Source organism: Babesia bigemina, assembly GCF_000981445.1.
Source record: "Babesia bigemina genome assembly Bbig001, chromosome : I".
Taxonomy (NCBI): domain Eukaryota; phylum Apicomplexa; class Aconoidasida; order Piroplasmida; family Babesiidae; genus Babesia; species Babesia bigemina.
In genome coordinates, this window is record NC_027216.1 from 1,482,497 (window position 1) to 1,509,806 (window position 27,310).

The following is a 27,310-nucleotide window of genomic DNA, read 5'->3' on the forward strand; positions in this document are numbered from 1 at the left end:
TGCCGCCGGAAAGCGGCACTGGCCGGTATTGCTGTACTTGCGCTTAATTGTAGTATCGGTCTGACTGGCCTGTGTGACGGGGCGTCACCACCGCGGCGCGACACACCAGGAAGGCGGCCGCACGGCACGCCGTCCGGCACTAGCTTTTCCGACTCTCGTGCTCTAGATGGGTGCGTTGGATTTCGTAAATCGCATCACGGCTCTGTTCGGCGGCAGCAGCCAGAAAACGCCCGAGGAGTTCAAGGACCTCCCCAAATATGAGCGACTCGTGGAGGAGGAACGCAAGGCCAAGGAAGGTGGGTAGACATCGGCCGAGTCGCATACCGCGCAGAAAACGTCGAGTACAATCTATCGGAAGCCGGCAACCGCGCCCTGCGCTTCGCCACTGCCTACGGCGAGTGCTACGACCAATGTGCGGGTCTGGCGCTTAGAGAGGAGTTGAAAGCGGCGTCGCTGGACTCGCTGATACCCAGCAACGTAGTGCCAGTCGCGTCCAAGGACGCGCTCACCTTCAAGAAGAACCCAGGAGAGGCGGCCGTGTCTGAGCTCGTCGGCGAGATTCTCGGCGAAGACATGACCGAGCGGCCGAAGGCCACCGTGGAGCACATTGTCAGGCAGCACCTCAACGACGACATCAGGCGCGCTGTCAGGGCGCACGAGCTCCAGTGCGAGGTGAAGTGCGCACAAAAGTTCATGGACATCTTGCGCTGAGCACCCTGCTCCCGTGCTGTGCCCGTTGCTGACCCAGAGCACGTGGTCAGGTGCGGCCGCAGCGCTGTTAGCAGCCAGTCCCGAGGCATACGGGCATCGCAAGGTGCTCTCCACGCGGGTAGCCACAACAACACACCGTAACAGGTTTTCCTTGCAATAAGTTAACATGAGGGTCCTTATTGTATACGCGACGGAAACGGGCTGTGCCGAGGCGCTAGCGTACTCCACGTACATCCAGTTGAAGTTGCGTAGGGTCGATGTGAGCGTGAAATCGGCCGCCGTTGCGACGCGCAGGCTCTTCATGGCGTTCGACCGCCTCGTATTCATGGTCTCAACGGCCGCCTACGGCGAGTTCCCGCACAGCATGCGGTTCATGGTGGACGAGTTGCAAGGTGGACGGCGCAAACTGCCAGTGGAGTACACCATATTCGGTTTGGGCGACTCCAGGTACCCGCTTTTCAACTACGCTGCGCGCAAGCTCGTCACCCTGCTCGAGATGGCAGGTGCCAACTGTTTCTACGGGGTGGGGTACGGCGACGACCAGCATCCGCTGGGCCACACTGGCGAGTTCATCCCCTGGATAGCTGGTTTGACCGCGTTGTGGGGGCCTCTAGAGGCCTATGAAGAGATGCCGACGACGTTTCGCCTCAAGGTGGAGCAGCTTGAAGCGGGTACTGTCGAGGCTGAAATTCGCCTTAACACCGCTGTGGGAACGGTCATTTCAAACGATGTTATCACGGCAAATGATCACTTCCGGACTGTCCGGAACATTGTGATCCAGTGCTACGGGCAGAAGTACGGTCCCGGAGACGTTTGCTGCGTCTATCCTACTGGCAACCCTGACGAAGTGGTGGAAATGTTGCAAAAGCTAGGACAAGATCCTGAACAAGTGGTCAGTATACGGTCCGCAAACGACGATGGCTTAGAGTTCAATCGAGATTTGGAGGTACTCCACGTCTCCGACGAAGGTGGTGGAAGCCACGAGGGGAGCCGGTTGCCGTTCGAGGGCAAGGCCATTTCGCTGCGCACACTCTTCGTGGAATACCTCTCGTTGAAGAACGTGTGCACGCAATGGCAGATGTACTTCATGGCCAAACACGCGACCCTGGATATTTACCGGAACAAGCTAAGCGAAATGGCCTCATTCAGCATAGAGGCGTGTGCCGAGTACAACCGGTACTGCAAGGACGAGCGCAGGAGCCTGTTCGAGGTGCTCTGCGACTTCCATTTGACGAATTTGCCCGTGGAGGTGCTCGTGAACATCGCCACACCGTACTACCCGCGGATGTACTCCATTTCGTCCACACCGACGACGGTTGGGATAGCCAGATTGTGGCCTTCTCCGTGTGACGGCACGCTGATTGGGCCGCATTATAGCACCTTAAAGAGCTTTCTGGCGCAAAAATCGCGCGAAACCGGCCTCATCGAACTATGCGTGGCTGATGTGACCCACCACACCCCGTACAACCGCAAGGTGAAGGGACAGGCGTCGGACTTCCTCGCGAATGCCCTGCCGTCACGCTTGCTGAGGCTCACCATTACAAAGTCACGCATCGCAGAGGCGGTGTTGGACGTCACGAAGCCTGTCCTGTTCATATGCACGGGCACGGGCCTCGCCGCCGTGAAGCCGCTGATGGAGGCAAGGGTGGAGCGGCTCGCAAATATATGGAACGAAGCGTTCACACTGCCGCATGTGAGGGACATGGCGTTCATAGGGTTCAGGCGAAGGAGGCAGGACCACCTCTACCTAGCTAACGCCCAGCTGCTGAACCCCTGGTGCGAGGTGCACGTGGTTTACTCCAGAGAGGCCGGGCGCAAGATATACGTGCAGGATGAGATTGTGAAGTTTCCCAAAAGGGTGATCGAGATTGTGATGAACGGACTGGTCATTATATCGGGCCGCTCTCACCCGATGCCGAAGCAGGTGATGCAGCGTCTCAGGGACATGCTTGTGGAGCACGCCGGATTCGGAGTCCGCGCAGCCGAAAAGTTCATGGAAGGCGCCCTCATGGGCGGGAAGATCATTATGGAAACCTGGGGTTGACACGCCAACCGCCGTCACGAGACATGAACACAGTTAATTAGTTGCACTTTTAGCGCATGTTAGCGTTACCCGAGCGCCGGGAACTCCGAATCCAGCAGCACGAAGTTCTTTGACGACCTCACGTTCAGCGCCTGCGCGTAGTTGCGCCGCGTGACGGTCGATTTGGCGCTGCCGCCGTCCCCCAGGGAAGGAAACTCAGCGTCGCTGCGCAGCGCCATGGCGGCGGCGTTGGCAGTCAAGTAATAGTCCAGCACCTCCAGGTGCTCCACGCGGCACCGGCGCAGCGCATTCGCGCAGCGGTAGCTCCATTTTTTGGCAGCGCCCTCAACGTCGTTGACCATCCGGGCCTCCTTGACCAGGCGGTAGAACTCGGGCTCCAGGGCCTGGAGCGACTCCAGCAGCTGCATGGGCACGAACTCCGACAGCGTCGTGAAACGGCGGGTGCCGGACATCAGCAGCTGGTTAATCTTGATGCACGTCGTATCCCGCAACCGGTGCTCTACCGAGGTGGCGTTGAACTTCGAGTCGTTCACCGCGAGCGCATTCCGAATAACGTCCACCATGGCAGCATAAAAGTCAGAGTTGAGGCTCTGCTTGAAGCTGTCCTCAACGGAAATAGCATACCGCTCGTTGTCTACCGCCGGTTCCTGCAGCTTGTCCGCCTTACTGGACTCAGGCTCTGGAGCGGATTCCGGGGCCGGCGCAGCGGGTTCGGGCTCAGGCTCGGGTGCGGCAGCACGCTTATCAGGCGCTTCCTGCACTTTGCCCCAGGCGTTTGGTTTGCGGCCCATCCTCTTAAGCAGCTGCTCCTGCCGTTTTTGCAGCTTGTGCTGCCCGATTTCCTTGGAGAGGTCACGGCCTGGGTTGAGAACTTCGAGACTGAACTCGGAACCTGACTTCGTCTTTTTCTTCACCACGGCGGACAAAGATACGGGCTGTTGCTTCATTGCAGATACGTTGTTCACGGCGCCCTCCAGCGCATTCACCACCCAGTCAAACGCCTGCTTCACCAAGATCTTGCTCGCAATGGGGACCATGTCCTCCACAACGTTGAGCAGCATGAGCCCGTTAGGGGACACCTTGTGCTCGACCGAAGATGCCTTCACAACCCGCAGAAGCTTCTCGTATTCCACATGGAAGTTAATACTGTACACGAATACCATAAGGTAACACATCGAACTTTTAACCAGATCGAGGAGGTTAGGAGCACCTGACTCTTGCGATTTTCCCGAAATGGACTCCTCCACAAATCGGCCATATTGGACGCGGAAATCAGACAATGCCTCCTCAACGTGGCTTCTGAAGTCGGAGGGGAGGCGTTCCCACAGCTCGCAACGCGGGGGGAAAGAGGACGATTTCACCAGAGCCGACACGCGCTCAAGGTCACATTGGACACGAGTGGCGCAATTGACGCTGAAGGTGTCGAAATCGAATTGGCGAACGGTAGAACCCAATTTCAGGTTTATCAGGGTCTGCGCAAAGGCATTCAACAGCTCCGTGCTCTTATCGGCAGTGCGCAGTTGGGGATCGGTGAGGTACTCGCGCTTGCGAAGCCACTCCTCGAACTCCGCAGACACCACCTTAGGTTCTGCTTGGGGTTCCGGTTCCGGGGTAGGCTCGGGGACGACCGGCTCCGCGTCTGGTACTATGCGGATGTTTCCGTCCCACGGCAAGGAGCTGGTGGGCAACGCGCAGACGCTTGCCGTGATCTTCGTAACCGGCACGGCAGCCTGTTGCACAGGAGGCTGGGCCTTCCGCTGACGGGACGACTGGCTGCGATGGACCGTAGGATGCTTCGACATGTAGTGGAGCTGCAGCTGGAGATCGTCCGGGAACACCATGAACATGCAATCCGGCTCCTCACATGGGTAGTGGTAAGTTTTGAAGTGCGAGAACAGCGTCCCATAATCGCTGAAAATCTCGCACACAAAGCCCTCGGAATCGCAAAGGTTGCAGTAGAAGTGGTCGCTCTTGGCGTGCCTCTTTAGCTCCGTGTTGTCCCACTGCATACGCCGGCATGCGCTACACATGACGTGGGCCGGAATGGGAGGCACCCTATCCGTATCGCCAAAACGCACGTGCGCTTTTATGTCCTCGTACCGGTATAACGGCATTTCGCAGATGAAATGCTTGAGGCCGAAGTGGCCCTGGCAAATATCGCAGCACACCAATCCATGCTTGCTCTTCAGGTGCTTGTTCAAAGATTCGAACGAAGTGTGCCGATTCTGGTACAGCTTCTCTATGGCTTTAACCAACAGCTCTGGGGCGTCGAGGGGCATGCTGGTGTGCCAGTGCGCCTTGCACTCCGGCACCCAACACAGGGCGCTGCTGACCGCGCGGAAGAGCATGTATATGTTAGGGTGCTCGAACACGAGCTTGCCGTCCCCGGCAGCCACGTGATCGCCGTAGAACCGCGGCTTCGACTGCTTCAAGTTGTAGACGTCTTTGAAGGGATCCCGCTCTTCACGCTCCTTGATGGACAGCTGTTGCGCCTTTCGCACGAGGTGCTGCATTTTGGAGCCAGGCGCCTTCAGTATGGTGTCACGCTTCACATCCACCGTTCGTAGAAACACCCCGAACAGATCCTTTATGTTCACCGCGTCTCGCGAGAGCATACGACGGTCTAACGGCGTGTCACCGCTCACGACACGCAGCAGAGATTCCACGCTGCTGCGTGTCAGCTCCCGAGCGCCCTCTTGGGAATACAGCGACTTCTGCACTGCGAAGTGCGCAAAAAACGGGTTGGCGCAGATCACGAGAACGTCGGACTCCTGCTTGCAGTAGGGGCACTGGTGCACGTTAGAGTCGCTGTCGTAGAAATTCTTCAGACGCATCATGCACAGGAAACACATCAGATGGGTGCACTTCCCGACGGCGCATATGAGCGCGTTTTCGTAGCAGATGGAGCAGCACATGTAGCTGTGGAAGTGCTCCGAGACCGGCTGCTGAGCAACCGCGGCCAAGTGCTCCCGGGTGAGGGATTGGGAACGCGCAACGCCGCTCTGCATATACACATCCAGAATGCTGTCATGGAGGTTGTCGCGGAACAGCGTGTACGGCGATCCCAGGTTGGCCGGCCATCTGGCACGGCCTCGCGGACCGTTGTTGTTTACGGGACCGCCTTCCGGGCCTAACTGCCGTCTGCTGCCCATTTTGAGTCACACGAAGTATACACTAATATGTTTAACTTTGTAATCCACGGCTTCTACCGCGTTCCACCTCATACGGCGCGTCAGACAACCCGCTTGCGACGCGGCGCTGTGGAACGGCACTCTATAACGCAGGCTCATCCAAGCCGCAGGAGTTCCAGTCCAGAAACAGCTGCTTCGTCTGAAACAAATTAGCAACAGAGGATGCGTAAAACCCACTTCGTTAGGGCGCATGACCCGCGGACACATGGGACACTTGAACTCCAGCTTGCGGCGGCTGTTGCCGAAGCTCTCGACGCAGATGCTGCAGATCACGTGCCCACATATCAGCATCACCGGGGGGTTCAGGCTGCAGGTCTGGTCCTTGGAAATAGGGCACGTTAGGCAGCTGTGGAAGCAGAATGCCGGTCCCAGGTCAGACTCTATGGGCAGCTGCTTACACGTCCTCATCCAGGAGCCTAGTTCCGACAATACCTGCTTGTTAGAGTGCGGTATGTCCACTATGTTGGCCAGGCGCGGGTGCAGCAGGTAGCCGGCGCAGACCAGCACTGAAATCGGGCTGCGGGTAGCGTGAAATGTAGCGTAACCAAACACACCTCTCATAGGGTAGGAAGACGCGGACGTATTCATCCGTGTCTTCTCGTACATATGCCGTCTCGAAGGAGCCCTGCTTGGGACGGGATGCCGCATGTAAGCCTGTTGCAAAGGCCTGGCGCATGGTGGCCACGCTCTCGTTGCGGACTCCAGAGCTCGGAAGCGAGGTCCTCGTGCTAGGCGACAGTTGCACCACCGTGTCCGCACTGCCAGAAGTGTCGCCAGCGATGCCACGCATTATCATGCGCAGGATTCCCTGCGAAATTTGGTACACCATAGCTAACACCCACCCTTACATTTATGTTGGCGGGTTCGCGAACAATTGTGGGCCTCTCACCCTCCACGCGTGACGTTGAGCTGCTTCCCGTGCCGGGTGACGTGGGTTCTGCCTCCTCGGCATTGCCGCGCAGCCCCCGGAACGCAATTCGGTGACCGTGAGAAGGGAGCACATCGACAAGACTCGGACGAGTAGGGAACGTTATTCGAATGCGCCGGCCAGCGATGCCTCCGGTAGACGACTCGTTTGCTGCGTTTTGTGTCGCGTACATCTCCTCGGAGGTGACGGGTGGGCCGGTGTAAACAGTCAGCGATAACGTCTGTTGTGGATCCTCCGCTGAAGACGCAACGTTGAACTCCTGAGAATGCTGTTGTGCCGTGCCGGTCTGCAGGAACAAGGGGTATTCCGCCAGCAACGCCAGCTGGTTGACGTTGGTGACGTTGAGGAACGACTCATCGGAGTTGTTGCCGGGGTTCATTAGCACGGCGGTGGCCGACGAATGACCGTCGCCTTCAGGCTCGCAGTCGTCACTTGACGCGTAGCCATCATCCTGATTGTCCGTCTCATCACTGTCATGGTGCAACAGGCTAAACGTGTCAAACCTGAACGGCTGATCTGGAATTATCTGGCGACAAACGGTTTCAGGGTCGCCGTTCATTGCGCATAAGGTTTCCATAAAATACAACTGCTTCCTGTATGTTTTGTAGCCAATCAGTTCCATTTTGGCAAGGTAGATGTCTGTGCTCTGCGAAAGCGACGGGGACTGAAGACGCGAACAATTCACCCTAGGGCTACGCCGAGGCGGATTCCCTCTCTCAAGACGGTTCATCCAACCCTTAGTGAGAATTTTAGTGGGTCGTTTAGATTGCCGAGAGGGCTGTTCGTGATTACGCGAAGTGCCTGATGAGGTCGAACGCGCCTCCAGGATACCCAGCCATGACACGGTGACGGGATTTTGCTTTACTTCTGGGGGCAACTTGCTGCGCACCAAGTAGTCATCTTGCGAAAGCTCTTCTTCAAGACTCAGGTTACCGGCATATAGTGCTTTGCTTTTCTTTTCGGAAGTTTCTTCGTACTTTTGGTCCCATCCTTGACGCTGTCGTCTGGTCCTTTTACCGCTGTCTAAATGGCTGAAAGCTGAGCTTTCCGACCTCTTGATTCTGACACCGCTCTCGCAAAAGATCCTCACGAACGATTTTTCGGTATCTAACCTCAAGCTCAGGAACTCGGATGCGCTGGGCAAGTTCTCACCCAACAGGACCTGCGTCAGAAGCTCTCCAATATTTGCATTGTGGCAGTTCCACATTTGCGATAAGCCACTTGATTTCACCTTTGAGATGCGTTCTGGAGTAAGGGAAAATTCCTGGTGCTGTATCTCCCCGTCTCGGAATACATAGAGGTCACCCAGCAGCTGAACCTTGTACAACTTCAGCAGGAGGGCGTTGAAACGGTCGACATGGAGGTGAGACCCCGCCACTTGTCGTTTCACCCAGTCTATCAGGGGATTTATGTCGTTGTTGCGAAGTTTGCCCAGCATATCGTGGAGGATGCGATAGGCGCGGACAACAGCCCCCGAGACCTTCGCTCGACAGTTGGCACCCCAACGCTCATTGGCTTCTGCCTTCAACGCTTCGTACACGTCGAACATGCCGTAATGTAGCAAGTGCATGCCGATCATCTGAACTACCAGTTGATCGTCGAAGTCCAACGGCGGGAGGACTTGGTTATCACCATTATGCCCAGGCTTGAAACACTTCTTGCCAAGCTTCAAGTACTGGTTTTTAAACTCTTTAGTGATTTTGCTTCCGCGCCTATACACGTCCAGGGATTTCACTGCCTTCGAGAGGTCTGCAAGCGTGGCGCGGAATCCGACATCGTGTTGGTCCTTATCCGCAGCTGTCGCAGTGGCCTTGCCGGGTGCGCCCGCGGCGGATACTCCATGGTTGGCCCTGCCTTTGTTGCAAACTGAGGCTGAAGGCTCACTCGAACCGTTGCCGGCAGCTTTATCTGTAGACGTTGGTGCAGATTCCACGGTGGTTTTGTTAACTCCATTCGTGTCAGAGAGAGCAACCACGGCATCCTGAAAACCGTTAGTGTACATAAAGCAGCTATTCCCACCTCCACGAGGTTCTTCAATGAGTCTATTTGCGCATACAAATCGGAAAACAGCGATTTCCGCCGCTTCTCCAGCGAAATGGCATCCTGGAGTAAGGAACCCATCGCAGCCTGGTAGGTTCGTTTACGTGACTTCCGCCTTACCGAATCTATATCACGAGTGGTTATTACGTCACACAGAACTTACGCATAGTATATCACTAACAACCCAGCCGCGATTTATGCCAGCGACGACACCGTCAGTTACCATCTTACAAAGGCTCTCCGACGGCAATGGTTAGAGAAGTAACATATGTTAACGACGCCATATTGTATGATTAAAACCTGTCCTCGGCGATGTGTGGTCATCTGCGCCCTCCGTTATCATGCCGTGGCGGAGCGCTCGCCCATTCCACATACCCAACGGGCGAAACGGCGAGACGCAGTGAGTCTTCTTATGCGGCTACTATAGTGAAATAGTGGTTGCTGCTAATGAAGCGTATTGTGTGGTTAATATAGTTCATTTGGCGCGCAGCTCGGACATCCGTTGCACGTGCACATCTCACATGAACCTTCGCCAAAGACGTAGCCGCAGTTGTTGGCTGACGAGGTCTTCATATAAGCGCTGTCTGGCGACATAACGCGCCATTCATGGCATTAGCTAGTCAGCAAAAGTATTCTGTAGGCTATGTATATTATGGTTAGACAACAACATTCCTAACAAAAACACGCATAGCGCATGTTGTAAGCCGCAAAACCTCCCTATGTAAGAGCTGTGAAGGCAATCAATGATGCTCTTAAGCCGCTGCTGAGCGATTGAAGAATCGTGCTCTAAGCGACTCAGGTGTCCACGGTGACGTCTGTGCCTAGTGGTACTGAATGCCGGAACGCTTCGACGTGAAATTTTCAGCCGCTGTGAACACCAATCCGTACGCTCATAACACATAATGCTCGCAAATAATTCGATTTTTTTGGAGTAATTGATGGCCCCAAATGATGCACCATCCGAATTAGCACATTATACGCTGTATGTAGTTCCTCGTGGCGTGTTGTGCGTCAGTAACACCCTACAATGCCTAAAAATGTTTATAATGAGCCATAGGGGTGATATTATGAGACCAAATGGTGACGTTGTACAATGAGAGCACAAAGTTCAAAATACAGCGATGGGGCGCAGTCGACCATAAGCGAAACCGTTTTCACCAGAGGTCTCAACGAAGTTGCTGCCATAACGTCGGCTTACTTCGACATCGACAAAGAGGCCGTAATTGAGTGTCTAAGTAAGAATGAAGATGTTGTTCGAGAAGCCCTCTTTGGCGCCGGCGCCACAGGTAACCCACTGGTTGCAATATTGGACGGCGAAGGAGAGAGCCCGTCGATTACTCTCCAAAGAGGTTGGAATGATGCGATTAGTGATACTAAGACTGCAATTGCTTTTATCGCAGTAAAGAAAGGGGAGGACACTAAGGATAATCCCGACGGCGTCAGCTATCACATCTTTCCGTTTATGTGGAAACCAGGTTTTTCATCAGTCAACATCGCTTTCAGATTGTTAAATGACGTCATTAATCCGCTGGTAGAGAACCTGAAATACCGAGAGAGCGAAGACGAGAAAAGGCACGGATACATCAATGAGGCTGCTAATGGGGTAAACCGCCTCTGCAATCTCTTTCTTCAATTGGACTGCAGGTCGACTGTACGCTACGCCAATTTTCATGTGGGGACATCACTCAGCAGAGTGGCAATATACATGGGCAGAGATGTGAAAAATTGGAACATTGAGATCCCCACAGAGGTGATGCTGGAAGACATCAAAAACAATGTGATCGAATGGTCAATAGAGATCGCACGCGTACTGGGTCTTTATGCCATTGCGATGCATGAAGAATCAGATTCTGATGGATCGAAATCTTCAGACGATGCAGAGGAAGACGACGGCTACAGCATGACTTCCAGTGACCAGTCGTCGATCCACTCGTCGCCGTCCATACTATCGGTCATCGAATTGGAATCGAATAATACGGTTAGTGACATGGATATCCACGACATTCCCCAAATCCCGACGTTCGTAATACGGTCTGCGAGGTGCGGAAAACCCATGAATCTAAGGGATGAGGTCAGCTTCTGGTTAAACTACGAAAACGCTCTCTTAGATCTGCAAGAACAGATTGCGTCAACCACTGTTCAATATACTCTAGGGCTTTTGGAATTTAATTCGGTGGATATAAACCGCATATACTGTTTTGCAGATGCGGTGGATGCAGCCTCAAATCTGACTGATCGTGTGGAGAACATCAACATACTCATGAAGGTTTTCCCCGTAGACGAATTGAGGTGCGCAAATAGCATGGGGCAACTGAAAGAAGGTATATACACGGTTTTGAAACATTTAGAGAAGATCAAGTATGTGAGGTATTACACCAATCGTAAGATCACCGAGATGGTCATGGGTCTAACGCAGGATCTTTTGCAATCGTGCTATTTGCAATTCCATCAACACATAAAGTCTGAACTGGCTGGTGAGCGACGCAAAAGTTTTCTTCAATCAATGGACGAGATTATCCACATCTGGAAAAACGGGTTGACTCAGTTGAAACGTCATCTGGAAAAAGAAATGAGCGATTTGCGTGCATTTTCGACCGACGAAAGCCTGTCTATGCTATACGATGCTCGGAATGTTATAAATGAGTTCCATTTGTGCCAGTCCCAGAAGGAAGCCGTTTCAAATGATGTCGAGATCCTGCTGAACATCAAAACGGCGTTTGAGCGTATTCACGGAGAACGGCACACTGCGAGCACAATGGGCACAGACAATATCAAAAAGGCTTCGGATTTGTCGGTTGAATTGTATAAATGCTTTTTGATAAACGTCGACAGAAAGCTCGCAGAAAATAGTGGAGAGATATTCGACTTTAACATCATACTGCCATGTATTGATTCGTATGTTCACGTGCTTAGGAAGGTTGAAAAGGTTCTCACAGATAGCTTTTGTTGTTTCATAGGCAGTGTCAGAGGACTTAACGGTATACTGCAGTTGTTGCGTTCTGCTAATAGGCTGTCCATCTGCAACAACCCGTTAATGACATCACACGCTCTACTAAATACGGTGAATGTCATAAGACATGAAATAGAAGCACTTGCCGCGGAATTAGACCCCGAAAACAGCGCAGCATTCTACATGAAGTATCTCTATCTGGACGCTGCGGCAACTAGGACGATCAACATTGCTCGTATAAGGGGCAAATTAAAGGTAGGTCTAAAATTTTTTGGCATCATATATGCAGGTATTTGAAGAAGTCTTGAATCTGATGCGACCATTGGTAGACGCTGGATATCTTAAAGTTGCTCATGATTGCCTTAGGGCGCTACCACTGCAAGACCTCGAGGTTTCTTTGAACATTCCATCACCACCTACTTTATATATGCAGCAGAACATTTTGAGGATTGTGGATGATGAAGTTGAAAGCTCAAAGAATCTTTTCTCGCTCAACACACCCTCTTGCTTTGACCAAACAATTGAACACTTGTACATGAACTGCCTTGCAGATCCGTCGAAAGATATCTGCTTCACCACCTTGGAGTCTACTATATCGACTATAGTGACTTTTCGATTGACATATGAGGCCTTGGTCGAACTAGTCGAAGCGCATCCGCACCTGGAGAATTCCCCCGACATCCCTGTACACTCATTTGAAGACGATTTGTATGAGATGTTGAAGAACAAGAAATGGGAAGATATATTAGATCCCACGTATTTTAGAGAAGCTGTCAAATCTCTGAATCACATCTTCCTCAGGTTCTGTCATCTGATTGCAAGCGCATCATTTAATGATTCCATGTTTGCATATACGCATTCCTTTAATGCATATGAGTATTTCAGCACTGTAGTGGGATATATAAGGCAACAAAAGGTATTTTTTGAAACCCACGTAGGTCATGACGTGATTTCGTTTGTACCCCACCTTATACGGCAAGTTAAGACATCAACGATTCACTGGTTGGTTTCATAAGCAAGCGATCGAATTCTTATTCAGGCACAATACGGCTGTGAAACGATGGGTATCAGAAATAAGTGATGCTGCATTTGATGATCACGAATATTATGTTCAATTTGTAGAAGACGAGGATAACGATGAAATAGTCATGGATCCACCTTGCGAGAATATTCGGCAAGATTTGTACGACAAATTAAAGAACTTCGTGGATATACCTACTGCAATAGCTGATGAATTAAAGTCCTTGTTTCCGACTGAAAAGTTTAAGGAGTGGGAAGACACCAACGATTATTTAGCACCTGCCCATGCGGCAATCACTTCAATATTGACAAACCTACAGCAGCAGTTCAACAATTATAGGTTCTTTGAGCAGACATGGCAAACCTATTTCAAATCAAAAATCTATGAGCAGACAGACATTGACTCAATCTTACAGGAGTTGGATGATGTGTTACGCAGTACTCTAATTCAGACCCAGGCATCAATAGCACCTCTCCACATATCGTTATCTGATACTCTACGGCAGCGCAAACAAAAGAATATGCAAACTGCTGTCATGAACGTCGTATGTGAAAATGCGCTGGACTCAGCTTTGCGGATGACACATGAGTTTCATCAGATTTCGGAAATGATGGGTCTGAGTAATTCCGATCAATCAGCAAACGTAAGCCGTTCGGCATCCGGAAGTTCATCAACGACAGTAAGCACAACAGGCGTAACAGTCACGCAAGTATCTTCGGAAGTTAACTTTGACTATCCATCATTCACCTCTTTGTTGGACAGGTTAAAAGAGGAGCACTCTCGACTACCTGGTGCAAGGGATGTTCTTGAAAGCTACATCGAAATATGTCGCTTAATGGGTGAATTCCTGAATCCCCTCTATGGCATCTTTACAGCCAAGTATGAAATCATCACACATGAAGCAGAATGGGCCTCGTCTCTTCACCAAATTAGAAAGATAGAGCGCATCTGCAGGAGTCGCAATTGCCCCCTTCCGACATCTTGGGTTTCTTGCCACAAGTTGAAATCTTGTACTACGGACCTAGTGGCATTCTCCAATTCCATATCGATCGATTTTTCAAATCAAATTCATCTAGACATTTCGACATTGTTTGATATATATGCGCATATTCAGGATCTTATGGAAGCGAAATGGAAGAAAATTCGAGATAAAATCGAAAAGGGTGTTATAGAATATAACCAAATCATGGTTATTCTAAATGAAACAAGTGCGACATGGGAACTTGTATCCTCTCAGATCCACGCTATAGAGGGCATCATGAAATTAACATCTACGAATCATGACCTGACGTATACGAATTCAGACCTTACAAAGGCTGTAGACGATGTCACTGAGTACACAACGCACTGGAAGAATGCTGGAACACATATATTCCAATATGAGAAGATTTTAAACGCATCTGCTAATGAACACTCGATTCCGAAATTGAAGGTTGCGTTGGAAACATCCAAATTAGGTTTGTGTTCCTGTGGTCCGGTCGGGAAAGTGATGGAAAAGCGGATTAGTATTTTAGAGCAGTTATTGAATGGCAGTGTCGGTTCTTTACTCAGTGAAGCGCAGTTTGTCGAACGTGTAATAAGCGCCATACGGGCATCTAATAAAAAACAACTTCCCATGATAGAGAATAATCTTAAAGTGAAAAATTGGCTGGAAATATGTGAAGTAATCTCCACAGACCTTTTTGAAATAGTGAAGCTTTTCGAGTTTCAGAAAGTGGTTAAAGAATACATCAACACCACTAGAAATAATTGGAACCACACAGCAATCATGTGGAAGTATGAATGTATCGATTTCTGCGAAAATGGTAACGACAAAACCCGTGAGGCAAAGCTATGGAAAGTGAAGAATTCGGACTCTATCCTCTATCAGATCGACGATTGCATGACTTATATGAATACTTACATAAGCTCGAAATATGTAGAAGATTTGGCAGACGAGTTGAAAGAGTGGATGAACAAACTGTCAGAAACCCGTACTTTCGTAGAACAGTGGACGGAGGTGGAAAACAAGCTATCGTATCTATGTACCATTTTCTCATCTACCATATTGCAGAAACAACTTCATGAGCAGGCAGAAGCTCTTAATCGCCTGCTGGAGAATCAAGAGTCCCTAGTGGATTCGGTGAAGTACCTAATGGATGCAAGGCACGCATCGAAGGACCTAGATAAAATGCTCACCGTGATATATGATGTTGAGAAGGTGTTGAGGTGGTATTTGGACGACCAGCGGTTTGTATGTCCTCGATACTTCTTCATCCGTGATGAAGAACTCTTCCAGATTGTTGGTCAAGCCAATGTAGATCGAGTAAAGCATAATATATCTAAGATGTTTTCGGGTATTGCGGAGTTGCATATTGAAGATGATCGGATATGTGCCATAGTATCCAAAGAATCAGAAATTATGGAGTTGGCGAATCATGTACCGCTCGCAAACATGGAAACCATCGATCTGGTTTTAGCACTGGAGAAAGAAATTAGAAACACACTACAACGTGATATTGTTTGCAGCGTAAAAGAATTAGAAGGTATATATTCCCTAAGTAGCTTCCGTCATGATTCTTACTTTAAGTGGGTGGAGGCCTATTGTTCACAGGTTTTAATAATATCGCTGTCGATTGCGTGGAGTAAAAAGATGGAAGCTATGGCACGTGATGAGGATATTGAAGAGCTGATAACTTTGCTTACTGCGTTGATTAAAAGTTCGTCAGTAACTGAAGGTTACAGCCCCGGTCTTGCACAAAAGATGCAACAGGCCCTAATCTTCCTAATCTACCAGCTCCAAAAAACGCGTTCGTTGTATAGAATTGACTCCAACGCCCACAAGTGGCGAAGTTGCATTCGTTACTACCTAAACGACGATGGTTTGGTGGAACTGCGGGTCGCATCTAGGGTATATCCCTACGGTTATGAATTTATGGGTCAAGGCCCTAACTTGATTCTCACATCGCTTACTGAAAAGTGTTTCACATCCATCTCCGATGGACTGGAGTCGAATCTTATAGGTAACCCGCAGGGGCCTGCAGGTACTGGGAAAACGGAGAGTGTGAAGGCGTTGGCCATGCTGTGTGGCTACCCGTTTCTGGTGTTTAACTGCAGTGATGATTTTGACTCCAGTGCTATGGAGCGCACCTTTGCTGGTTTGTGCCAACTTGGCGCCTGGGGCATATTCGATGAGTTCAATCGGCTGGCGGAGGGAGTGCTATCTGGAGTAGCGGAAACGGTACAGCGCATTGTTGTCTCCAAGAAAAATGGCGCCGCTGATATTCAACTTGCTGGGAGGAACGTCCAACTGAATAGTAACATCGGCATCTTCGTTACCATCAATCCGTGCTATATCAGTCGCAACAGTTTCCCTTTGAATTTGAAAATGCTTTGCAGGCCGATAGTCATGGATAGAGTGGACTTGAGGCAGGTCATATACGTTTTGCTGCAATTGAGTGGCATAGAGGAGGCATCAAACATCGCAAATGATTTATGTAACGTTCTGAATTGCTGTGGCATCTGTTTCACTGACGGCATCTATGATTTCGGTCTAAGGTGTTCCAAAACTGTCATCGACTACATCCATAAGCTCATGAAAACAACCACTCCAAATGAGAATATAGATATGGATCATTACGCCACTTTGATTTTAGAAAAAGCTTTGGTATCGCTTCTATCCCCGCAATTCCCAACATGGGATTCGACAAAGTTCGAAATCATTCTACGCTCCTGCCTCTTAGTTGGCAACACTGCAGCTTCGTCACCCATACATATCCCTAATATGAGTGACATGAGCTTTATGAAGCTACTGGAAGAAAAGTATGCAGAAGTACTGAAAGGCGATTACATTAAGAAGAAAGCACTGGAACTCTACCATCTGTTGGGAACATCCAAGGCAATCGTACTGAACGGTCCCACTGGTTCTGGCAAAACTTTGTGCCTGACAGTAACGCTTGAATTAATTGAAGCGTTGGATCAACATACATATGATGTTGTTCGTTTCGATCCAAATGCACTAGACACAGATGAGTTATATGGTCAATGTATTAACGGCGAATGGAGAGACGGACTTTTCACGTTTTTAATGCGAAAATACTCCAATAGCGAGAAGAATGTAATTTTCATATTCGACGGCGAAATAGCCGCCACATGGGTGGAAAACATGAACTCGGTTCTGGACGACAATATGGTACTGACACTGAGCAATGGGAATCGCATCCAGCTCACGCCGAATATGAAAATATTATTTGAAACGGATTCACTCAAACGTATAACTCCTGCGACTGTTTCTCGTTGTGTTTTGATAAGGTTCGGACTGGATGATAGCCGGTACGACATGAGATGCTATCCCGAGTATTTTGAGCTCATCGAAGAGGAGCTAATTTTGTATCGCTATCATGTGCTTAATGCACTTCTCGAAAACTCTGAAGATGATAGCCCCAATTTTATATTTTCGTTTGTAAATGCTTTCGGGTGCCATATGGGAATCAATGGTTTTGAGGAACTAGTTAGTGCTGTAGACAGGGTCAGCAAGCTTCGTGGAGAAGGAAACATTTCGTATGCAGTATCTGAAGACGCAATTTTAGAGAAATGTGGAAAAAGTAGATTGGAATACGTAATCTCCAGATTTATATACAGCTCGATTTCGTTCGTTTTCAATGGCCATCGCGGTTATGATTTCATCGGCCGGATTAAGCAATCCATAGCATCATTTGAGCAGTATACAATTGTACAAATGTATCTATCTAAAGGTTGTACAAGTTCAGCAATACTGGATGCGTTATATAAGCATTCTGTAGTTACTCAAGAAAATTCACAATTCACGATGTCACCAGTAGACCACACTGGAAGCAATTCTAGAATGTTGTTGTTGATTAGAGATCCGGAATCCGTAGTCATTGAAAGATCTTTTGATGCTACGGTTTACGCTCTTCTTCGCCAGATTGTGGAATATAAGAGGTTTTACACCCGGAGGAAAGATGCAGATGAATGGATAACAATACATGTGAAAAATGTATCAATTGTTATCATTACAAGCACTTCAGAACCGAGCATGCTACCTCAGAGGTTGAGGCGTATTATGCCTGTCATCAACATCGAAAATTTTGCAAGCGGGGACGATGCAGCAGCTTCCCATATGCATGTCGGTTTTGAAAAAGAAGTGGATAATAATGTATATGAAGCCAATAGAATGCTGAAATGTTACAAAACGCTAACAAACACGTTAGCGAATACTGGAAAATACTTGTCAGATGGAGACAATCGTCTCTTGGAAAGCGCTATTCAGAGTAAGCAGGACTCTCGACATTGGCAGCTATTTTGGGCAATGATGAATTATAAATATGGATTTTCTATGGTTAATAATAACTGTACCTTTGTAAATGCTGGTAACGACATCGACATAAAAATTCCGTGGCTATTTGAAACCGATTTGATTGCAATTCAGGATTTTAAAGAAAGGTGCCATTTTATGAAAAGCTTTTTCGACTCGGAGATTAAGGTGCTTAGCATAACTAATGGAAATATGGCCATCAGGGAAAAAGTTTGTCACTCAGTATCGACGTGCAGCGGCCACAGGGTGGCCTCATTGAACTCTGCATTGTGGAATAGTGGTATGCAAGACATTTTGCGAAACACCGGTTTGTATTCGGAAAAGATTTGCATATTCATTGATTGGGACGCGCTTGTTTTTCAGAGCCCAGAAATGCTCCATGCTCTGAAAAATATAATATTACAAGGTAATTACACAGCACTGCTGACGACAGAATGCGTAGAGCAGTTGCGCCGCGATTTCGCAGACGCTGATGAAGATGTAGAAAGCTTTGAATCGAGGCTTTTAGCCAATATACAGCGCAACCTGAAATTCGTTTTCTCTGCGAGATCGCCAACTTTTGATCCGTCCATCGTCGATACGGGCGCATACCTCCCAATGCCTCGACTGTCCACACTATTCAAGAATACGATGCAGGCGGCAATTATGCAGATGAACACGCCAATTTGTTTAAGCACCATATACGATATGTACATCGGCTTGTGTCAAGGTCACGCCAACTTTTGCGATTATCTGATTTTTGTAAAGTTTACCCATGATCGTTCAGAAAAGCGCATGATTAAACATGAGAGCGATTATACGCACTTACGGACTGGAATAGAAAAGATTCAGAAGGCAAAAGATGAAGTATCATCAATGCGCGATATGCTAGACTCACGCCGTGAGTACTTGACTTCTAAAAACGTCGAAGCTGAAGACAAGGCAGTTCAGATTAGGAAACTGCAGGCGGAAGCATCGGTGAAGAAAAAAGAGGCGGAGGAGTTGAACCTGTCTCTGGAGGAAGAGCGTTCGCTTATAATGGACCGTAATAACGAGGTCCAGCAACAACTTTCTCAGGTAACCCCGCTGATTGAGCAGTCCCAGCGAGAGGTTGAGGCCATCAACAGAAAAACTCTGGACGAACTTCGCTCAATGAGTAACCCACCGCCAGTAATAAAGGCAACGATGGAAACTGTTGTCATGCTGCTGACCAATTCCACCAGCACGCACATCGCGTGGGACGCCTGCCGAAAGTTTGTCAAGGCATCAGACTTAATTTCCAAGATTCTGACCTTCGACGCAAAAACACTAGACCCGTTGACCTTCAGTATAGTTAAGAAAAGGGTAACCGACGATGGATGGGATGTTAACAGAATCAACAAAGCTTCGAAGGCAGCTGGTCCACTGGCGAAATGGGTGATGTCGATTATCACATACTCCGAAATCGTCATCCAGGTCGGACCACTGCTTGACGAAGTAAAACGTTTGAACACTTCGTATGTCGAGAATGAGACGAAGATATCACAGCAGGCGTCAATCCTGGAGGACCTGGAGAATGATATCACGCGATACGAAAGCGAATACTCGGGATTGCTTTTGTCTATCAATAAAATGCAAACAGAAATTGAACATACTTCGACAAGAATCGATAGGTCAGAATCGTTGCTCATGAGTTTGTCGGAAGAAGTGAACAAGTGGAAGGAGACCATTCAATCGCTTGAATCCCGCGCACCTTGTCTCGAGGCAGATGCTATTTTGGAATCGAGTATGCTGGTGTTGTCCGGAAGCCTTGATGATTCGAAACGTGACAAATTACACAGAGCCATAACAAATGTATTGTCGAGCAGGGCTATATGTTACAGCTATGATTTCTCGTCCGTATTGAACTTCGACCGTTGCATATTACAGGAGAACATGCCATACCGCAACAGCATATTAGTGGACGCTCCAGATCTCCTCTATCCTTCTATAATAGGATGTACCTATAAAACGGCGTCAGCCTGCGATAACCATTTTATGGCAATCCTCACTTCCAGCAGGGAATGCAAATTGACTCTCCTAATAAAGGACATCGTGCACGCAACATTGGCTGTGAAGCGAGCAATATTTAAGGCAGTGCTTGGAAACGACTGCAGACATGGCTTTCATATTCTCCTGCAAATATCTTCATCCGACCTAAGACGCTGTCAGCACCCGGAAACCGAGGATGATCATCTGCTTTTGAACATAAGCGAATTGTGCCTCATATTGCATCTGAAACTATCGCATCGTAACTTCGAATCATACTGTACTGATATACTTACCCAAGAAATCGATCCCCAGCTTCACAAGGCGCATGAGGACGTGACGGCAACAATTGATAAGTTGAAAACAGATCTGAGAAATACAGAGGATGAGCTGCTCGAATTTCTGGTGGACACATCGGACATACTTGATGAATCCACATCTGTTTACCTTGAAGAATATAAGAAAAAGTGTGAGAGCTTGCAACGATCCATGGGTGAATGCGCTATCATCGAGGATCGTTTCAGGTGCTTGGTATCCGAGCATTCCGACTTTACATCTTTTATATCGGCAACGTATGTATCCATGAAACGATTAGAAAGTTTAAATAGCTTGTACAACTTTGACGTGTCCCTATTGGTACATGCTATGAAACTGTCCTGCCTAACTGAAGAACGCAAGGTCACATTTTTGAGGAACTTTTTCGGGTGGATAAACCAATCAATATTCTCCGAAGATAGCATTTTCTGGTGCTTTGAGGTGCTCCGTTTGTACAACGACCATGTTGAAGAAAATGACGACTTCAGACAAATGGTGGACGACATTTCGTCACCCAGTATGGACCCAACAGCCATGTTGATGGCGATGGAAGGCATGAAAACGAAACAGCTGTTTCCCGATGTTAATGGCCTTTATGGATATGATACAAGCGTTTTTGCTCACTTCAACATGATCATCATAGTAACTAGTGGGTTGGAGGACCCCGCTGCGTTCGTAGAAGCATACACTCGATCACAAGGATTCGAATTGCGAACCCTGGCCATGTGTACTCCTTCTGAGGCACCTAAAATCGAATTGGCAATAGAGGAATGTCTATCCGAGGGAAGTTGGGTATTGCTAAAGAACGCCCATCTTGCACCGCACTGGTTCAAAAAATTCGAATCCCAGTTCCCACGCCAAATAGAAGGCCCAAAGGTGTTCATCACATGGGATAATGCAATGGAATTGGACATCACAATACTGATGCGCAGGTACCGCATCATTTACCAGGGAGCTGAAACGTTGCAATCAACCCTGCACCAGCTGTACCAAAGGTTCAGTGATGCGTTCGTAAGAGACGACAAAGTTAAGTACCACCTTATGACAAAGTCTTTGCTTGTTCACGCTATAGTGATTTGTCGGCAACGGTATGTACCCTTCGGTTGGACGATGCGATGCATGTTTGACAACAACGATTTGCTGTTGTCCATAAATGCAACCTTGGAGTTCCACAGAAACTTCCTCCACTACTTGAGTGACATGTCCAATATCCATACAGAGTTATACGCCAACAACTTCTTGGTCAACGAATGGCGCGAACGTATTTTCTCTGTCTATTGGCCAAAGCTATCGACTGAAATAGACGAGAAGATCATGTGGGAGATTCTGGAGTTCACCGACCCTGCCTGTTATCCCATAGAACTGCCCGGGGAAGACCTTTCAGCATGGATTCAACAACTTCCGGGTGTGGCAAGAGCCTCTCTGATAGGTTTACCGGACGGCGTGGACAAGATCATCTTAGAATCTAGGTTCCGCCAGTTGCGCGCATTCAACGACTTAACCACCGCCGATGGAGCTCTTATACATCATGAAGATGTATCGATTTCCGATTTTCCGGAGGCAGTCATGGGAGATGCAGAACCCCTTTTAGTTGCGGCGATGCGTAATCAGTGGCGTGAGAGTTGCAGCACGTACGGCCAAACTTTGATCACCGCAGAGTTCAGGAAACTCGCGGAGTTTGAGACACGTACCAAGTCAATTACAACGAGACTGCACATCTTTTCAGACCCGACAAAACTGTTGGAACTCTTGCGGCTGCTAGTTTCGCGCTCGTCGGGAGTGAAGGCAGAAATGCTGGAGCTCCTCGCTGCGCCGATTGAAGTATTTGAGGCTGATACTCAGCCCCAGTCAACATCGCACAGTTGCGATTGCTTCCAATCTAAAGAGACCCTCATACTAGACAACTTGGAGCTAGTAGGCGCATCCTATGATTTCTCTACATCTACCCTTGCTGTTCCCGCCAATGCGGACATTGACGTTAGACAACGAATGTGCGTCTGCCTGCAGTGGGTAAGTCATTCATGTAATGACGCCGGCTACACTACTCTGCTCCCCGTATACGATTCGCAAAGGTTGGTTCTCCCATCATCATCATCATAATACATGCCTCAGGACTCTCAAATTCACAGTGAAATTGGCTATAGACACGCGCAACAGTTTGGCCAACCTCAAGAATGTGCATTTTGACGGCATAGACTAGTTATTATTTTGCGATTTAAACTTTTCGTTCCACTTGGCTATTTCTTCGTCAGTGAAGTACTCCGCTTCCCTCTTCCTGAAGAAAATGCCGTTTGCTCTCGGATTGCGCTTTTCGCTGACGTATATCCAGGCTAGTGACATGCATATAGCTACCGCGGTATGTCATATTCACCCTGTACACTTACCGCAGCTCCAGGTTGCGACCTTGTTAGCAGGGCTGCCTTTGAGCAACACGGTTCGCCAGATGTGGTTGTACGAGCGGCGAAACATTTTGCGGCAGTTCACTCAGCTTCGGCGCAACTTGTTCTACTCATAGACTGTAAGCGTGCTTGATCATCAGTTAGCAACGGAACAGCGATATTGGAATCATCGGTGACGGCCGGCAACGGCACAACATTCTACGTACACATCCAATTAAACAGTGTTTTACCCTCTATATCAATTCGCAAATACACTTCAAACAACGTCACCATCACTTATGAGGCGAATCTGACGATCATTCGCCTCTGAAGACACGCGCCAATTTACACATCGACCAATGTAGCTCTAAGTCATCGCATAAGGGTTAAGAATGATTTCGTTACCAGCGGTAGCCATGGACCGCCTCGGTCTGGGTCCGCCGAAGTTAAAGCCTGACTTCTTTGTCGATCATCGGAAGGTGTGTCGGACGCTGTCGCCAACCATGGTTTTCAGGGCGAAGTTGGGGAGCTGCGCCTGCTGCTACGCAAGATGGCAGCAGATTACAAGAGCGCGTCGTCGTTAAGCGGTTTGTTAGTGCGTATTCCGACCGATATACCGCAGCGTATACCCACGCTGATAACAACACGAGGCGCCGTGAGATTCTGAAGCGTCTGATACGGTGTATGACGCTTGGCGTGGATGTATCTCGGCTGTACACGGAGGTGGTGATGGTATCGCATACAGCGGACCCAGTCCAGAAGAAAATGATTTACATGTACCTCTCTACGTACAGCAAGGACAACCCCGATCTCACCGTGCTGACGATAAACACGCTGTTGAAGGATATTGAGAACGTGGACCCTGTTATTCGCTGCCTAGCGCTGCGCAACATCTCCGCTTTTGGCACTAAGCTCTCGAATGACTACGCAAAGGACGCCATCCTCAAGAAGTTTCACGACCCTGCGGATGCCGTGAAGCGCTCTGCCATCATAGGCGGATTGCGCGTCTACAAGTCACAGTGCGCCATTGCCAAGAAGGAGCATGCGGACGAGTCGGACTGCCACGAGCACCGTTCCGCCATACTGCAGCACCTGGTGTCGTCCCTGAAGTCGTTGAATCTGGACGTGATGTTCGACTCCTTGTGCGTATACAGTGAGATGCTGGGTCAGGGAGACGACATAAAGCTGAGCAAGCACAGCATAGTGTACCTCATAAACCGCATAAAGAAGATGACCGAATGGCAGCAGTGCCTTACCCTGCAGCTGCTGCACACTTACACCCCCGCTGGAGACGAGCTGTTCGACCTCCTGAACCTGCTTGACGAGTTGCTGAACTATTCGTCCACCGCCGTGTTCTTGGCCACGGCAAAGTGCTTCCTGGCGTGGACGGCTCATGACGACATGCTGCAGCTGGAGGTTATCAGGCGGGTCGAAATGCCCATGATCGCTCTTATCACGCACTCGTGCGACGAGATCGCATACAATCTACTGCTTAACACCCTGCTTATGATCGTTAACGGTGAGTTTGGGTGGTATATTGCGCAACTGTTGCAGCCCCGAGGCTGGAGGATGACAGCGGAGCGGGGGAAACCTACAAGCCGCCGTTTGCGGACCACTACGAGGTCTTTTTCTTCCGCTACGATGACCCGTCTTATATCAAGCACGTAAAACTGAATATACTGGTCGCGATTGCGTGTGAGGTCAGTTCCGTGCTTCCGCTTTTCAGCGTCTGTAGGCAAACTATCTGGAGATAGTGAAGGACCTCAATGAATATGTTTCTGACACCAACCACGCCATTGCCGCGAAATCGGTCAAGGCGGTTGGAATAATAGCGCTGAAGTTTCCAGCGCACCTCGAGTTTATAATGTCACAGGTATGTTACGCATACGTTGAATACATGCTCCTTTAGATGTCGGTCGTGTTCAGCCTGGGGATCTCGTATCTCATAAGTGCCGCGCTGTACGTGATACGCGCGTTGCTTTTGGTCTACCCGTCCGGCGTCGCCAAATTACTGGAGATCGTCGAGGCCTCCCGTGACTTCTTCCGGGAGCCGCAGGCCTTGTCGTACTACATTTGGATCCTTGGTACGTTGTCCCTTAGTTGCTCTCACACGTGTCAGGTGAATACGGTGAAAGCGTTGAGCACGCGCCTTACACGCTCGAGGATCTTATTGACCGCCCTGACATCTCCGATATCGCCAAGGAGTTGCTCTGCGCCTCCATGAAGGTGTTCTTCAAACGACCGCCTGAAATGTTCCCTGGACTCTCACGGCTGCTACGCAGGGTAGGCGTAATGTTTTCGCAATCCTGCAATTGGTAAAAGGTCATGAGCGAGATTCAAGATCCAGATCTTGTTGGCCACGCTGACTTCTACTACGTGCTCCTCTCCACTGACTTGGCGGTTGGTTATGGCGGGTGGACGTCGCATTACGTTTGTAGGCTGCGGAAAAGATTGTAATGGCCCCATCGTCTCACGACGCTGCCTCCGTGTTGGAAAATTGCATAGTACGTACCGCATTAAACTCCCCATATGCCTCAGGTCGACTTGGGCATCGCGCTGCCAAGCGTTCACTGGCTGGATTCATTCAACAGTGTGCACGCTTTTGACGAGGACCTATCGCAAGGCAGCTCTCCCAGTCGTTTTTTCCCCTTTACGTACGGCGACGTAGACACTGACATTTTGATGACGCCAGCTGCCGCCGAATCGCCGGAGGACAGCTCAAGCTGCGCGGACTCGTCATACAATACCGTTGAAGGATACGATCTCCCAGGAGCTGTTAGCACGGATGAAAACGCGGCACCCACCACGTTGCAAGATCGCCTGGCCCCCCTGCACCTGGTGGTGCCGAAGACGCTGCTGTCGGAGGAGTTCCAGAAAAGCTGGTTCGCCTGCGACGCCATTTGCCAAAGCACTGATGAGGTGGCATCCGCGCATGCCGACGTTAACTTTGAATCACTGGAGGACTTGCTTTTCGACGTTCACATCGCGACGCTCGCCTCCGGCAAGAGCCAGAACACGACGAAGATGTACCAGTACGCGCAGAACGCGGCGGGGTAAGGAACACAGCAGCCTCAACAACGGCGCGCAGGCAAATGTACTACATGGAGCTGACGTTAACTCCGGTTGACGGGAGGTGGAAGATACAGGCGTCCGTGAAGTCGCAGCGCGCTGGCTGCGACGAGGCGCTACTGCAGTCCTTCGCAGACACGCTGTGCAACTGCGCCAGCAACTGGGTATCAGGCGACGATACGAATTGACATGTTTAGTAAGAGATTTTAGCTACTGACGGTTTTTTCGTATGGCGCCAGGTCGCCGCAGCACATTTGCGGGATGAGCCATTTTGCTTCGTGCTTCGCGTCGGGTGGCGCCTCCGTGTGAATGAACCCGTTGGGGCCCTTGGTGATGCGCCCCATGGGTTTGAACCCCCGTGCAATGATGAAGCACTCCGCGCTTGTGAGTCTTGAGGCGGCGGGCTTGTGGATGCTGAAGTCGTCAAAGAACATGTTCACTTGCCTATATATGGGCGCGTCGGAGTCGCTGGAGAAGGCCTTGCACACAAACAGGCCTTCCGGGTCGAGCACGGACGCACACACGCTGATGGCGGCCCGTATAAGGCACGACTGGACGTACGCGTCGGTTTCGTGGAGCCCGCTGACATCCGGGGCACCGTCGCACGATACGATCTGGGCCAGGCTGCTGTCCGCCAGGGAGGTGTCGTCCTTTGCGCACTCCATCAGGCGTTTGCTAACATTCTGAACGAACAGATTCTTGATGTTCTCCATAACCTTCTCGTTCGTGATGTCTCCCTTTATGATCTCGACTCCCTTCACCGGCGCCATGTCTTGCAGGTCCACCGCTATGATCACGGGCTTCACCGTGCAGCTGTCCTTGAGCCTGGGGCAAATCGCCTTCTCCTTGGCGATCGCCTTCGAGGCGTCCTTGTAGACGAAGTACTCGTTGTACACGAAGTCGCGTATGCACTGCGTCCAGCTCCCGGGCGCCGCGCAGAGATCCACCACGTTCCTGATGCGAGGAAGGCTGGAGCAGTGGTATACCTGAGCCCTGGCTTCGCAAATGTCGAATTTGTGGACGCCGCTCAGGTCCTCGTCTGGGCAGCAGTGCTCGCACTTGGTATTACGGAGCAGCTCCATGATCGGGTCTATTCGAGCAATCGGATGGAAAATTCCGTACGCCTGGAAAATGTGGAGCAATTTGTAGGCGCTTCTAGCGCGGTAACCATCCTCCTTGGCTTTGCGATAGTAAACGTCCCTATTCTCCTTGGTGGTGTGAGCCATCTCCGGAATAGAATTGTTTGCACTGGATAGCGTCGTGATATAGTTTTAGTAAATATGTACGAAGGAGGGATGGACGGGTGCTATCGTTGTTTGGTCTCAGAATCTGAAAGCATGGTCCATGGCTCCCTGCGTCGAAG

The 27,310-nt window shown here is 49.8% G+C and overlaps 8 protein-coding genes across 8 annotated transcripts; 5 read left to right on the forward strand and 3 right to left on the reverse strand.

Annotated features, from left to right (window-relative positions):
* Positions 1 to 166: 166 nt before the first annotated feature.
* Positions 167 to 711, forward strand: BBBOND_0106870 (hypothetical protein, conserved; the record flags this gene model as incomplete). The annotated part of the gene is made up of 2 exons (XM_012911110.1): positions 167 to 296; positions 332 to 711. 2 exons carry the CDS (start codon positions 167 to 169, stop codon positions 709 to 711), a joined length of 510 nt encoding a protein of 169 aa, XP_012766564.1.
* Positions 712 to 877: 166 nt separating this feature from the next.
* On the forward strand, positions 878 to 2,755 carry BBBOND_0106880 (flavodoxin domain containing protein, putative; the record flags this gene model as incomplete). Its single annotated transcript, XM_012911111.1, has 1 exon — positions 878 to 2,755. The coding sequence occupies one exon, from the start codon at positions 878 to 880 to the stop codon at positions 2,753 to 2,755; it is 1,878 nt and encodes a 625-aa protein (XP_012766565.1).
* A 65-nt stretch (positions 2,756 to 2,820) lies between these two features.
* Positions 2,821 to 5,907, reverse strand: BBBOND_0106890 (ZINC FINGER PROTEIN 598 domain containing protein, putative; the record flags this gene model as incomplete). The annotated part of the gene is made up of 1 exon (XM_012911112.1): positions 2,821 to 5,907. One exon carries the CDS (start codon positions 5,905 to 5,907, stop codon positions 2,821 to 2,823), a length of 3,087 nt encoding a protein of 1,028 aa, XP_012766566.1.
* Positions 5,908 to 6,028: 121 nt separating this feature from the next.
* Positions 6,029 to 8,995, reverse strand: BBBOND_0106900 (MACROPHAGE ERYTHROBLAST ATTACHER-RELATED domain containing protein, putative; the record flags this gene model as incomplete). Its single annotated transcript, XM_012911113.1, has 5 exons — positions 6,029 to 6,085; positions 6,124 to 6,463; positions 6,501 to 6,754; positions 6,789 to 8,855; positions 8,894 to 8,995. The coding sequence occupies 5 exons, from the start codon at positions 8,993 to 8,995 to the stop codon at positions 6,029 to 6,031; spliced, it is 2,820 nt and encodes a 939-aa protein (XP_012766567.1).
* Positions 8,996 to 10,007: 1,012 nt separating this feature from the next.
* On the forward strand, positions 10,008 to 22,600 carry BBBOND_0106910 (cytoplasmic dynein heavy chain, putative; the record flags this gene model as incomplete). The annotated part of the gene is made up of 3 exons (XM_012911114.1): positions 10,008 to 12,119; positions 12,154 to 12,866; positions 12,904 to 22,600. 3 exons carry the CDS (start codon positions 10,008 to 10,010, stop codon positions 22,598 to 22,600), a joined length of 12,522 nt encoding a protein of 4,173 aa, XP_012766568.1.
* A 96-nt stretch (positions 22,601 to 22,696) lies between these two features.
* BBBOND_0106920 (hypothetical protein, conserved) lies at positions 22,697 to 22,969 on the reverse strand (the record flags this gene model as incomplete). The annotated part of the gene is made up of 2 exons (XM_012911115.1): positions 22,697 to 22,848; positions 22,885 to 22,969. The coding sequence occupies 2 exons, from the start codon at positions 22,967 to 22,969 to the stop codon at positions 22,697 to 22,699; spliced, it is 237 nt and encodes a 78-aa protein (XP_012766569.1).
* Positions 22,970 to 23,270: 301 nt separating this feature from the next.
* On the forward strand, positions 23,271 to 26,135 carry BBBOND_0106930 (adaptin subunit, putative; the record flags this gene model as incomplete). Its single annotated transcript, XM_012911116.1, has 11 exons — positions 23,271 to 23,357; positions 23,393 to 23,465; positions 23,501 to 24,397; positions 24,433 to 24,578; positions 24,614 to 24,751; positions 24,788 to 24,962; positions 24,998 to 25,161; positions 25,201 to 25,278; positions 25,317 to 25,382; positions 25,417 to 25,931; positions 25,967 to 26,135. The coding sequence occupies 11 exons, from the start codon at positions 23,271 to 23,273 to the stop codon at positions 26,133 to 26,135; spliced, it is 2,508 nt and encodes an 835-aa protein (XP_012766570.1).
* A 121-nt stretch (positions 26,136 to 26,256) lies between these two features.
* On the forward strand, positions 26,257 to 27,203 carry BBBOND_0106940 (hypothetical protein; the record flags this gene model as incomplete). The annotated part of the gene is made up of 2 exons (XM_012911117.1): positions 26,257 to 26,589; positions 26,616 to 27,203. 2 exons carry the CDS (start codon positions 26,257 to 26,259, stop codon positions 27,201 to 27,203), a joined length of 921 nt encoding a protein of 306 aa, XP_012766571.1.
* Between the last annotated feature and the right edge of the window lie 107 nt (positions 27,204 to 27,310).